Source organism: Crocodylus siamensis, chromosome 4, assembly GCF_052110815.1.
Source record: "Crocodylus siamensis isolate JL-2025a chromosome 4, ASM5211081v1, whole genome shotgun sequence".
NCBI classification, from domain to species: domain Eukaryota; kingdom Metazoa; phylum Chordata; order Crocodylia; family Crocodylidae; genus Crocodylus; species Crocodylus siamensis.
Window position 1 is genome coordinate 3,212,513 of NC_143398.1, and position 12,191 is coordinate 3,224,703.

The 12,191-nt window shown below is 59.6% G+C and overlaps 1 protein-coding gene and 2 non-coding genes across 4 annotated transcripts; all 3 read left to right on the forward strand.

The window, feature by feature from the left end:
- The first annotated feature begins 674 nt into the window (after positions 1-674).
- Positions 675-7,915, forward strand: LOC149865395 (uncharacterized). Of its 2 annotated transcripts, XM_090041468.1 has the most exons (5): positions 675-1,162; positions 1,635-1,991; positions 3,780-4,079; positions 6,717-6,800; positions 7,726-7,915. In XM_090041468.1, the coding sequence occupies exons 1-5, from the start codon at positions 1,111-1,113 to the stop codon at positions 7,905-7,907; spliced, it is 975 nt and encodes a 324-aa protein (XP_089897594.1). In that variant the 5' UTR covers positions 675-1,110; the 3' UTR covers positions 7,908-7,915. The 2 variants fall into 2 exon arrangements, with proteins under 2 accessions (XP_089897594.1, XP_089897595.1); XM_090041469.1 differs by lacking the exon at positions 7,726-7,915 and having other exon boundaries at positions 5,357-6,857.
- A 3,029-nt stretch (positions 7,916-10,944) lies between these two features.
- On the forward strand, positions 10,945-11,016 carry TRNAP-AGG (transfer RNA proline (anticodon AGG)). The gene has a single exon. It is a non-coding gene; the product is annotated as a tRNA-Pro (tRNA).
- A 119-nt stretch (positions 11,017-11,135) lies between these two features.
- On the forward strand, positions 11,136-11,207 carry TRNAP-CGG (transfer RNA proline (anticodon CGG)). Its single transcript has one exon. It is a non-coding gene; the product is annotated as a tRNA-Pro (tRNA).
- The last annotated feature ends 984 nt before the right edge of the window (positions 11,208-12,191 follow it).

Here is a 12,191-nt window from a genome sequence, read left to right on the forward strand (position 1 = left end):
GGATCTCCCGGCAGTGAACCCGGCTGATTTCCTTTCAGCATTATTTCCACTGCTGGGCTCCCACAAATGTGATCCATTACTACGACCTTTGTGTCTTTGCTACCGCCCCAGTGTCCCTCAAGGCACTGCGGCCAGACGGAGAGGAGCAGCGCAGTCCTGTGGGCCCCTGGTCCCCGCTTTCCCGCCAGGAGCCTGACCCTCATGGGATCAGCAGGGAGGAGATCTCATCCTAGCTCTGGAAATGACTTCCTTTCATCATTGCTCCATTAATATTGAGGGCCTGAGTCGCTATCGAGGTCCCCGGGGTGTGACTCCAGATCAAAGGGGCCAGCAGCTCATGGTGGTCCTTTACCAACAGTGACAAATAGGGCACATGACTCTGGGAGTCTTTTCTAAACACCCGTCAGAGGAAAGCAGAAAAGGGCAAACATCTGGGGATTTTTTTAAACTCACTTTTCGGTCCCTTTTAAAAATCCCCGCTATTTATCTTGCCTCCTTCACTCAGCCCCTCCTTCGGAAATGTCACTGCCCATGGCCCCTTCCAAAGCAGGGCTCGGCGGCTCGGCCGAGGGCAGTGGCGGCTGACGCAGGCCATGCGGTCAAGGCCAATTCCTGGCCCTGTGAAGTGGGCAGAGGCTCGTTAGACACTAACGAGAACGGCACAGCTGCTCGTCTCTCCCGGGCAAAGAGCAAGGGACGCAGGGCAGAGCTACTGAGCAGGGGCCGTGCGCTAGCAAGGGGGTCCGAGAAGGATGTGGGGAGCACCGCGGGTGGGCAACGCACACGAGCTCCCCGCAGATGCTCTTGCAGAAAGCGTCTGTGCAGGAAAACACACACGCTCTCTTTATTTTTCACACACATTATAGGAAAACCAGAAAGGGGCACAGATCTGTTTTGTAAAAATAATTTCCTGTTTCTTTCTAAAATGCCTGGCTGTTTCTCGTGCCTCCTTCACTCGGCCCCTCCTCCAGTAGCGGCACTGCCCACAGCCCCTTCCGAAGCAGGGCTCGGCAGCACGGCCGAGGGCGGTGGAGGCCGACACGGGCCCTGTGGTCAGTATAAATTCCTGGCCCTGTGAAGTGGGCAGAGGCTCGTTAGTCGCTGACGAGAATGGCGCAGCTGCTTCTCTCTCTTGGGCTGCTCGGCACGGTGCTGTGTGCAGGTAAGGCGCGATGTCTCTGTGTTTTCCTAGGACAGCTCAGGGGCCTCCGCTGCCCTGGTCCTTAGATAGCGATGTACCCGGGGACAGCAGAGCCCCGGGCCCCGCACACCTGGGTTACTTCCGAAAGCAAAACTGAGGCTTTGAAATCATGTGCGTCTTCCTGAAAGTTGCACCCTCAGCCTCCAAATCCAGTTTTATTACTGGACCAGTTAAGTGATGGGCAGGACCGGCTCTGGCCCCGTCTCAGGTGGCCTGATTTCCACGTTGGGTTGAGCTACTAGTGCTGCTCCGTCTCACTTTACAACGTGATGGTCTAGTGTCCCAGGGCAGAAGGGCAGTGCAACACCTGGTACAGAAGCAGCAGGTCTGTTCGTCCGGTCACTGCTGAGGACGATGCTGAGGGCTGGGAGGCCGCTACCGGCTGACCGCGCCCTGCTCTGACCAGCCGTCATGGCCGCATCTCTCCCCCCAGCTTCTGCCAAGCTGGACCAGGCGCCGGTTGTCAGAGCAGCCCGGGGAGACGCGGTGACGCTGACCTGCTCCTGCCAGCCCTGCAACTTCACCGACTTCCTCTCCATGTGGGACTTCTACAGCGGGGACAGAGGCGCCGAGAGGCCGGTCCAGGTCGCGCTGAGACCTTCCAGCAAGGCGCGAGCAGAAGACGCAGGGTCTCGATTTCCTATCACCCACCACAGACACTCGCAGTCTTCACTGGTCATCAGAGACCTTCAGATAAATGACACGGGCACCTACGTGTGCACAGTGATCACCAGGGCACCGCCTCCGACACTGACTCTCGTGGGGCCTGGAACTCGCCTGGAAGTCTACGGTAACCACCCTTTATTAATCACTGCTGCTGAGCGCGCAGCCCAGGCCCCGCTAAAACCCAGGGGAGTTTTGCTGTTGGTTTCAGGGGGTGGAGATGGCAGCCACAGTTTGTGGCTCGGTCCTTGACAGACTGGGCTGCTAGAGAGGGGACTGAGCCCCCTTTTTTCCCTCTGTTATTATAAAGTTAAAAACAAGTTTTGGGACACTGAACAAACCAGATCATTTCAGGGCCCAGTTTCTTTCCAAAATAGAGGCACTGAATTTCATACCCCCATGAAAATGAACTCAAGAAGAAATGGTCTTTTAAGAATGTGCCTCCCTTGCCATTTCTTGCCTTTCTTGGCGTCCCGTGGAAGTCACTTGCTGGTGTTCCCAGACCTAAGGCGGTGGTCTCCATGGCAGGCATCTGGACTTCACAGAACTTGGGTGTGCAAAGTGATCCCCCATGCATTTTCAAGCAGTCACATGTAAAGTTGCCTATCTAGGAAAAGAGAGGCAAGGAGCAGCGGCTGAACGGGCCTGCGTGCCGGCCAGCAGGAACTCCTCCAGGGACGGAGGGAGCACTGGGGGTGGGCCGCGAGCGTGAGCTCCCGGCATGATGCACTTGCACAGAGTCGGTTGCTGCAACCCATGGGTGCAGGAAGGGGCGGGGGGGTAGGGGGAGGATGCTGCGCACGGTGTTCGGTGCTGGAGCCCACAGTTTAGACAGGATGTTGCAAAATGGCCACAGGTGCAGAAAAGAGCCACAGCCATGATTCAAGGGCTGCAGGAAATGCCTCGCAGTGACGGACTCATTTAGCCTTCCAGCATCTCAGAAAAGGACTGAGATGTGGCTTGAGGCCAGCGTCCAAAGATCTGCACAGGGAGAAGGTCCTGGGTACCAGGGGGCAGAGGGAGATCTTAGGGGGGCGACACAGCAGTCGCCCCCAATACGATGCCACCCAAGCTGCAAAACTAAGTGCCCGGGAGGGGCCGTGGCAGCGGCAGTGCTACTGAGCCACTGCTGAACAAGTCAGCTGAACATCACGGCTTACTTTACTATCCTCTCCCTGGTTCCTGCTAATCTCTCTCCACTCCACGGGTGCTGACGACCGTGGATCCTTTTTAATCGTCTTGATGTTTCACTGCTTAAACTGTCCTTTCCTCTGCAGTGTTGCCATCTGTTAGCCCTTTCTGGGAATGTCTCTTCTTTCACAGCCCCGCAGCATGTTTCTGACTTTGAACGCCTGGACCACCCCTGATCAGTACACTGTGCAGTGGCTTCTCTGTCTTTCGATGACTTCAGGTTAAGATAGGATGCCTTTCTGGGTGGGATGATCTGGCCAAACACTAGATCTTGGGCTAAACCCTGGAGACACTGGGTGCAAGTGTGGGCTGTCATCAGGAGCTCAGACTAGAGGATGCAATGTCCTTAAACTCTATGAAATTATAGTCTGCCAAAGCAGAAAATGCCTCTCCTGTACAGTCACCTGGACGTGAGGCCATGAGGCAATTCGGACGATTAGTTGGTGTTGTGGTAGCTAGCTGGGCACACGTGTTCAGCCTGACACGGCAGCCCACGCTTTGGCACCCGAAACGGTCACAGAGGCGTTGCATTAACATGCAGAAGGACAGGGAGGGCCGAGGGCCGTGTAGGTGCATGGTTGAAGGCGGAGGGGAGGCCCACAGTGGACAACATGGAGAGAGCTGGTGCTCACACAGAAAACGGCAGCCCGTTGCCGCTCCTGGGCGTCCCGGGCCCTCCCCTTCCCCAGCGTGGGTTGCAGCCCTATTCCCTCCGTCCCCACAGCTGCACCCCGCATCTGGCTCTCTTCGGCCACGAACGCAGACCGCACCTCCCTCGTGACGTGCACGGCCAGCGACTTCTACCCTCAGACTCTGGGGGTCGCGCTGACCGCGACCTGCGGGGAATACGGGGTCCTGGACGACAACGCGTCGCTGGTCGTGACCGGCGCTGGGACCTTCAACTTGACCCAGAGAGCCTGGGTGGATGCGGCCGGCTGCCGCAATGGCACGGCAGTGACCTGCTCGGTCAAGCAGCTGACGGAGACCCGCAGGACCCTCTGGATCCCCGGGACGAGACAGAGAGGTAGGAGCCCTCGTTGGGTGACAGGTCTGGGGGAGCTCCTGGGCTTCGCCCTGTTTGGTGGGGGTCACCTTCAGAGAGACCAGGTCTTCCCCTGTACATGACTCGAGTCTCCAAAACGCATTTAAAAATGGGAAAGTGCATGTCTGCAAACTCCACCCCAGCATGAGGATGCCACCTTGATCTAACAGCTCTGTGCCACCTTCAGCTGCCACCTTGACCTAATGTCTCTGTGTCCCCGGTGGGATTTGGGGGAAAGGAGCATGTGTTGTGGTCCTGCCACCCCTCTGCAGCCTGGAGGAGGGAGGGGGGACGTGTGAAAGCCGCACTTCCCGCTCCCGCCCCCAGCTCAGCCAGTGCCCGCGTGCCCCGGCTCCCCAAAGCGCTCCTGACCGACCGTGTATCAGCGCAGGGGCTCTGGCTCTGCCCGAGCTCGCAGCAGCCGCGGGGGGACAGGAAGAGCGGGAGGCCTCTCGGGCAAACCTCGGAGCAGCGGGTGCCAGCCTGCGGGGTCTGAGTCCTGCCCATCCCGACAGCAGCCGGGAACCCCTTTGGGCTCCCCTTGAGCCTGTGAAAGCACAGGCAGCCTGCAAAGGACTGCAGCAGAAAGCAGGGCTTCCGGCCCCATCACAGCAAGGCCTGACCACAGCCCCAGGGACCAGGGTGTACGACTGCCCGGGGCCTGACAGCAGGCAGGAAGAAGCCACTCGCTGCCTGCAGTCGGAGGGCTCGATGCCAAGCGGCTTTGTGGCCAAGGCTTCTGCCGCAGCTGGCTTGGACCGTGCCCCGTGCCCAGAGCTCCTGCTGAAGCCCACGGCGTTATGCAGCTCTGCGGCCCAGGGACGGCGGCCACGCGCGGATCTCATTTTGCAACGAGGAGGTTAATACCATATCTTCTGGTATGCAACACATCCGCCGTGTAACACAGCCCTTGTGTTCAACAGGGAGAACGAATTAAACCACATCGTTCCCTGCAGCGCCGGGGAGCGGAGCCTGCTCCTCCCCGATTTGCCCCAAGGGCCAAACCTGCTCTTACTGTACTTCTTGCATATAATGTGCATGTCTATGTCCAGTAGCTGGTTTTGGGAAGTGTGTGTTTTATACGAGGAAATATATTATTCTTCCTAGTCCTGGATCAAGCATGTTGCAGGGGGAAGAAAGCCCCTTGCTGCCCTCAGGGACGTGGCAGACGGCTGCCTCTTTGGGCAGCTCCGAGACCTTCATATCCCCCGTGTGCTCCCCTCCTTTGAACTTCGTGTCACCCCGTTCCTTCCATACAGTTACTGCCAAGGATTGCAGCAGCAAAGGCGCCGCAGGAGATTGGGAGCAGTTAGCATTGGCCTTGGCGCGCGTCAGGGACACCAGTGCCAAGAAAATCCTTTAAGAGGAAATCCTCCTTGGTTTGACTGACAGCAGCACTGAGCACAGATGAGTCTTCCTTCAGGCCCCCCTCACTATTACACACGTGTCTGCACACACATGCTTATGCACACACACATGTGCATGTTCAGTTCCCCCCAGAGATGCCCATCACCACGCTGGTTAGGGCGGCTGGGCTGCATTTCAGCACAAGGACACCCGGGCAGGCTTGGAGCCAGCAGCCGGCGCCTCCCTGTCCTGCCCGCACGGTGACGAGGCCGGAGGAGCGGCCGTGCATCCGCCCAGCCAGGGCTTCGCTCACAAAGCTCACTTGCTCCCAGAGCCAGCTCGGGGCCCTCTGCACAGTGTGGCTTTGGGCTGGGTGAGTGGATTTGGTGCAGGCCCTCTCTGTGCGGAGGGGCAGCACAAAGACCCCAGCTCCCGACGAGCTCCACCTCTGTGCAGGGGACGCGGTGCTCTGGGCAGCAGCTCAGCCCTGAAAACCCTACCAGTACACCCCATACTTCCCACTACCAGACCAGTGCCCATCAGAGAAGCTCCTGCGGTCTCTTTACCCCATGCGCTGCCCACCCTGTGGGTTGTGCATGCTGGGTGGACCCTGTATTGGCAGCAAGAGCCACGGCAGGAAGGAAACCCCCGCGCTTTGGTAGCTGGGCTCAGACACCAGCACACAAAACATCGACCACCAGCCACGCCGCAGCATCTCACCCCCAGCAGCTGAGGGCAACCGGGAAAGAGTCCAGCAGAGAGCGGCAAAATGAGTAGAGGCCGGGGTGGTGAGACCGGGCAGGAGCGGCTGGGGGAACTGGGGCTACTTAGTCTGGAGCGGAGAAGACTGAAAACAGACTTCCAGTCCCCAAAGGGTGATTGCAGAGAGGACGCAGATGGGCTTGTCCCCGTGGCTGCAGGGGACAGGACGAGGCGCCACGGCCTCGAGCTGCAGTGGAGGAAACGGAGGCAGGCGACGAGGATGAACTTTCTAGCGAGGGTGGCCGGGCGGTGGGGCGGGCTGTGCAGAGAAGTGGTGCGGCCGTCCCATCCCTTGTTACTTTTGGGAGCAGGCTGGGCAGACCCGTGTCTGGGATGGTTTAGGCCTTGAGCAGGGGCTGGACGAGGTGGGACCTTGTGGGGCCACTCCCAGACGACTTCCCTCTGCTCCTATGACCTGCGAGGCCTCCTGCCTCTCCCGCCCAGAGGCCGCCTGAGCTGCGGGCAGGGACGGAGCAGGGGCGAGCAGAACCACGGGTCTTTTCCCCCCAGGCCCAGAGGCGCTGTTTTACGCGAGGATGGTCATCGCGGGGCTTGTGATCCTGTGGCTCATCCTGCTCGTCCTCCTCAGGAGCCGTAAGTGCCCGGGGGGCAGAGGGGTTTCCGGGGCTCGGTGCGGCCCCCCTACGTGAAGGGCCGGCCGCGGGAGGAAACGCCGGTGCCCCTTCAGCTGGTGCGAGCTGCCCTTTGCACCCGCTCCCGGGGCCGCAGGGACTTTTGCGGGGTGGCTCCGGGGTGGCTGGCAGATGAGACGCAGACCCGCTCCCTGCGGCAGCGCGGCACCGGCTCGGACGCGGCATCTGGTGCAGGGGGCTGCTGCTTACGAGAACTCGTGCCCCTGAATTAGTCAGTCTCTAAGGTGCCTCCTGCCCAGCTTCGGCCTGACACGGCTGCCTGCCCTGCCCCGTGGTAGGAAGTCACTGCCTGCTGGGTGCTCAGGGCCGTGGGATTCGGCGCCCATGGGTGGAGGTGCAGACAGTGCGATGCGTCATCACATACAGCATGACCGCATCAACAGTTTTCTCCAGTTAAAGGAAAACTAGAAGCTTTCTAACATGCCAAGTACTTTGGGCTGTATTATTCAATTTAAATCAAAGCAAAAGAAATATAACTACTGCAAAGGGCACTAATTTGCTAGATTGTATTTTAAGTTTTAAAAACACAAACTTGGCAAAAATATAGTCAAAAGCTGCTGTTTCATTAGTCCTGTCGTCACTGCAGCTACTTGCACGGCTCTTATTCAGTCTCCCAGCCCGACGCCTTCCCCAGAACCGAACTGTCTGCAGAAAGGCAATGAAAGGAAGGTAGTTGTCCAGGGTCAAGTGAGGCCAAATCCTGCCAGCTGCTCCCCTCGCCTGAACAGGCACCTTCTTCCCGCGTTTCTCCCCCGTGGCGCCCGACCGCCCAGCAGGAGGGAAGGAGGCAGAACGAAGCCTGTGCTCCATCTTGGAGGGCGCCAGAAGAGAGGCCTCTGTGCAGCTGTGCTGCTCCTTTCTTGCAGGTAACTTCAGCTCTGAAACCGCGCGGTCGGCGTTTGCTGTATCAGGTGTCCCGGGGGCGCGGAGGAGGCGAGGGACAGGAGACGGCCCGGAGGGAGCGGCGCCAAGTCAGTCCCTGGAGTCGGGCTCAGCTCAGGCTCAGGCTCAGACACGAGGAGTCAGACCTCCGGCGCACGCAGTTTGAAAGCCGTGGGGTTTGGAAAAAGTCATCCGCTTGCGGTAGGAGCCTCCAGGATGCGCTGGAATTGCTTTTATCCTCCCAGCATTCCCCTGCGTGGGCTGGAAACTGGGAATTGGGTTTGTGAATCCCAACTTCGTGATCAACCATCCTCCTGCTGTCGTCTTCCTCAGGCCATGGAGAAATGTCTCTAGGACAAGAAAGAAAGGATTGCTCACATTGAGGCAAATAGACAAGCTTGTGTTATCTTGGGTTTCCCACCCTGCAAACGACAATTATTTTAAATGGATGAACGATGCTGTGAGTTCCTCCTTGCCTTTCACTGCTTCGGGGTTCATAGCCACGCAGCAGGGAGATGACTTCACACGAGCCCGGATTAGACCAGGCCCATCCCCAAAGAGCTGAATGTGAATTAACTGGATTCAGGATTCAGTTGCAGGAAGGGAACAATGCAATGAGCTGTGGCACGGAGATGAAATCAGAGAATCATAAAAAACGAGGGTTGAAGGGACCTGCGGAGGTCACATCTGGTCCAACCCCTGCTCAAAGCAGGACCAGCCCCAGCTACATCATCCCGCCCAGGGCTTGTCTCCCTAAGTCTTCAAAACCTCCAAGGATGGAGACTTCACCACCTCCCTGGGGAGCCTCTCCCAGTGCTTCACCACCCTCCTAGTGAAAGAGATTTTCCTTATATCTCACCTAAACCTCCCTTGCTGGAACGTGAGCCCATTGCTCCTTCTGTCGTCTGCCCCCACTGAGGCCAGTCCAGCTGCATCCTCTGTGCAGCCCCCCTGCAAGGAGGTGCAGGCTGCTATCAAATCCCCCCCGGTCTTCTCTTCTGCAGTCTCAACCAGCCCAGTTCTCTCCGCCTCTCCCCACAAATCACGTCCCCCAGCCCCCAAACCATTTTTGCTGCCTCTGCTGAATTCTCTCCGATTTGTCCACATCCTTTCTGCAGTGGGGGGCCCAAAACTGGACACAGGACCCCCCAGTGCTGACTAGAGGGGAAGAATCACTGCCCTCGATCGGCTGGCAGCGCTCCTACCGATGCACCCAGGACACACCGCTGGCTCCTGTTCAGCTTCTTGTCCCCTGTGACCCCCAGGGCCTTTCCTGCCCCGCCCGTCACCCCCGCCTGCACCGGTGCAGGGGATTGCTCCCCCCTAAGTGCAGGACTGTGCACTTGTCCTTGTTGAACCTCACGAGATTTCCTTAGGCCCAAACCTGCAATGTGTCAAGGTCACTCTGGATCCTGGCCCTGCCCTCCAGCGTATCTACTACTCCCCCCAGCTGGGTGTCACCTGCAACCCCCCCGTGGCACACCCACCCATCTTCCAGGTCCTTGATGAAGACATTGAATAACACTGGCCCCGGACCGGCTGCCAACTGGGCATTGAGCCACCGATTACTACTCTCGGAGCCCGATGCTCCAGCCGGTTTTCTATCCACCTTACAGACCATCACCTGACAGTCCATTCTGTCCCGCTTACAGCCCGCTCATCCAGCCCGTACTGCCTTAGCTTGCCTGCAAGATTGTGTGTTGTGCGAGATCATATCAAAATCAAGGTCCACCGCATCCACCGAGCCAGTCGTCTCATCATAGAAGGCAACGGGTTGGGCAGGCATGACTTGCTCCTAATCACCTCCTTCCCCTCCAGCTGCTTGGCAATGGATTCCTTGAGGACTTGCTCCGTGGTTTTCCCAGGGACTGAAGTGAGGCTGGCTAGTCTGTAGTTCCCTGAATCCTCCTCCTTCCCTTTCTTAAATATAGGCGCTGTTTGCCCTTTTCCTGTCATCTGCGAGAAATGTATCTGTCCAGGTGCAGAGTCCACAGGTGTCTTGCGCGCGCACACTACACGCGTTGCAGGCCGCTAGACGAGCACGTAGGGGCTTCAGTCGGGACCCGCTCCCCGGCTGTGCCAGCCTTGGACCCCGCCAGCGGCACAGCTACAGCGGCGCGGCGCCGGAGCGGGGGCGAAGCCGGGTGCAGCTGCCAAGCTGGGACGCGGAGCCGAGGCGGAGCAAGCGGTCTGGGTGCAGAACGAGGCGAGGCCGGGTGTCCCTGGGCAGATTTCCACCATGGGCTCTGACCGCCAAGTGCCCGGGGCCGGAGGCGTTCTTGTCTTCGCGCCCGCGCCGCCGTGACGGGCCAGGCTGCCCCCGCCAGTGCCCGCGGCAGGGCGAGCACAGACGAGACAGCCGGGAGAAGCGGCGGGCAGGGTCCGTTTCCTAGGGCTTCTGGGCATCCATCCCTGCGGCAGCCGGCCCTGGCAGCGCCCCGGGCCGCCCGGGCCCTGGCACAGTCTGCTTTGTGGTTGCGGGGAGGGGCCGAGGGGGGAGCACGGCGGACTCAGCCTGCTCCTGTGCCCACAGGCAGCCCCCAAGGGCAGGGCGGGCCGGGCCCGGGACGGGCCGTGAGAGCAGAGACGCTGGAGGCGGCGGGAGCGGGAGCGGGAGAGGCGGGGAACGTGGGTGACCCACGCAGGGGCGGAGCGGGTGCCCCGGCTCCCCAGCCCGTCTGCTCTACCAGCCCCCACGTGCCAGGCGTGACGGCGGGCGGCCCCGACAGCGCCCGCTCGCCCCGCGGAGCCCGGGCCGCCGGCCGCCGGCGAAGGCCGCTCCCCGGCCCACGGCAGCCCGGGGCCGGGAGGGGCGCGGGCTCCCCACCGCCTCTGCTCGGCCTGCGCCTGGCTGGGGCCCCGGGCGGGATCAGGCCCCTCGTGCCCAGCTTAGGGCCCCGCCCCGCCCCGCCCCGCCCCGGCTGACCCCTGCACGCCCCGGTCCGCAGGCTGGTTACCAAGCAGCGCTCGCAGCGCGGCCGCGGGCCAACCGCGGGCTTGTCCGGGACGAGCCCGGCCCGAGCGGGGAAACCCACCGCGAGAAGGGCTGCAGCCAGACACTGGCCCTTTAAGCGCCCGTGGGGGCGGGGCTGTGGATCCCCTCGCCGGGGGGGGGGCAGGGGCAAGAAACGAGGGGCGGGGGCACAAGTGGCCCCGGGGCGAGTGCAGCCTCCACAGTGCCGGCAGCTAAGAGCCCCACCAGCGGCTCGTTGGTCTAGGGGTATGATTCTCGCTTAGGGTGCGAGAGGTCCCGGGTTCAAATCCCGGACGAGCCCGGGCTTTTCCTCCTCCCCCGCACACTTTTTTGGCGGCGCCCCGCTCCCACCGGCGACCGCGGCGGCCGACCCGTGAGCAGCAGGCAGCTAGAGGCGCGCACCGGCGGCAGCTAGCCAGTGGCTCGTTGGTCTAGGGGTATGATTCTCGCTTCGGGTGCGAGAGGTCCCGGGTTCAAATCCCGGACGAGCCCTTTATGACGGGCGCGGCCCGCCGGCTCCCCCTCTCGCCGCCAGGGCGCTCTGCGGGGCCTTTTACTCCTCCCTTTGGAAAAGGCTTTGGGGGGGGAGGGGCTTACCCACAAAGAGCCAAAAAAGGAAACGGTGCCACGCCCCCACACTCTTAAAGGGGAGGAAACCTTGCAGAGTTGACCCGATCGAGACAGAGGCTGGGTGCTGGCTGTTGAAAGGAGCAACTTGGATTCCTCCTGCCTGTTCCAGCATGCTAAATTACCTGCAGCAATTTCGGGGGAGAAAAGACCCTGTCATCCTTGAGAAAGCCCTGCTCGGTGTAGGGCAGCAGTCAGGAATTCAAACAAAATGCCAGGCTATCATCAGGATGAGCAGTTTATAAAACCGTTAGAGAAATCCCCTGCAATTTCCTCTTGCAGAGACGCCTCAGCCCTGATCCTTCTGTCTCAAAAAGGAGCGGTGGCAATAGAAAGGTCAGGGGAAAAAGTCAAGAGGTATGTAAAGAGGATAGATGGGAAAAACTGGGAATGTTTAGAGTGATCTAATGAAGGACAGAGAGAAAGTAAACCCATGCTCCTACGTAAGGGGTTTCGTATGTAAAGCAATGTATATATAGATATGCAATGACAATGGAAGGCAGCTAGTTTAAAAATGACTCAAAGGAAATGATTTTACACAATTCACTTGCAGAACTTGCTGGGCAGGACATCAGAGAGGCCAGGACCCGGTAGGTTTTGCGGCTGAATTAGACCTTCCATGCAGGCAATAAAAACACTCATGCCTTCAATTTATTTGTATTCACTGTGTAAGGGATGCCACAGGGCACAAGCCAACAAATAACTTACTTTGATTCAGGAAGAAACATATTCCTTGGACAGGTATTTCCATAATTATCCACTTGCCACTGTCGGAGCAGGGTCTGGCCCTGCAATCCAGGCTGCCAGGTCCGTGTATAGGCAATGGCACTACTTTTCCCTCCATACAAG

Bases quoted from the DNA above. Each gene is read 5' to 3' on its own strand.
- LOC149865395 (XM_090041468.1), top strand. From the start codon at position 1,111: ATGGCGCAGCTGCTTCTCTCTCTTGGGCTGCTCGGCACGGTGCTGTGT. The intron at 1,992-3,779 runs GTAACCACCCTT...CCGTCCCCACAG, and splicing joins AACTCGCCTGGAAGTCTACG to CTGCACCCCGCATCTGGCTC. The intron at 4,080-6,716 runs GTAGGAGCCCTC...TTTTCCCCCCAG, and splicing joins CCCCGGGACGAGACAGAGAG to GCCCAGAGGCGCTGTTTTAC.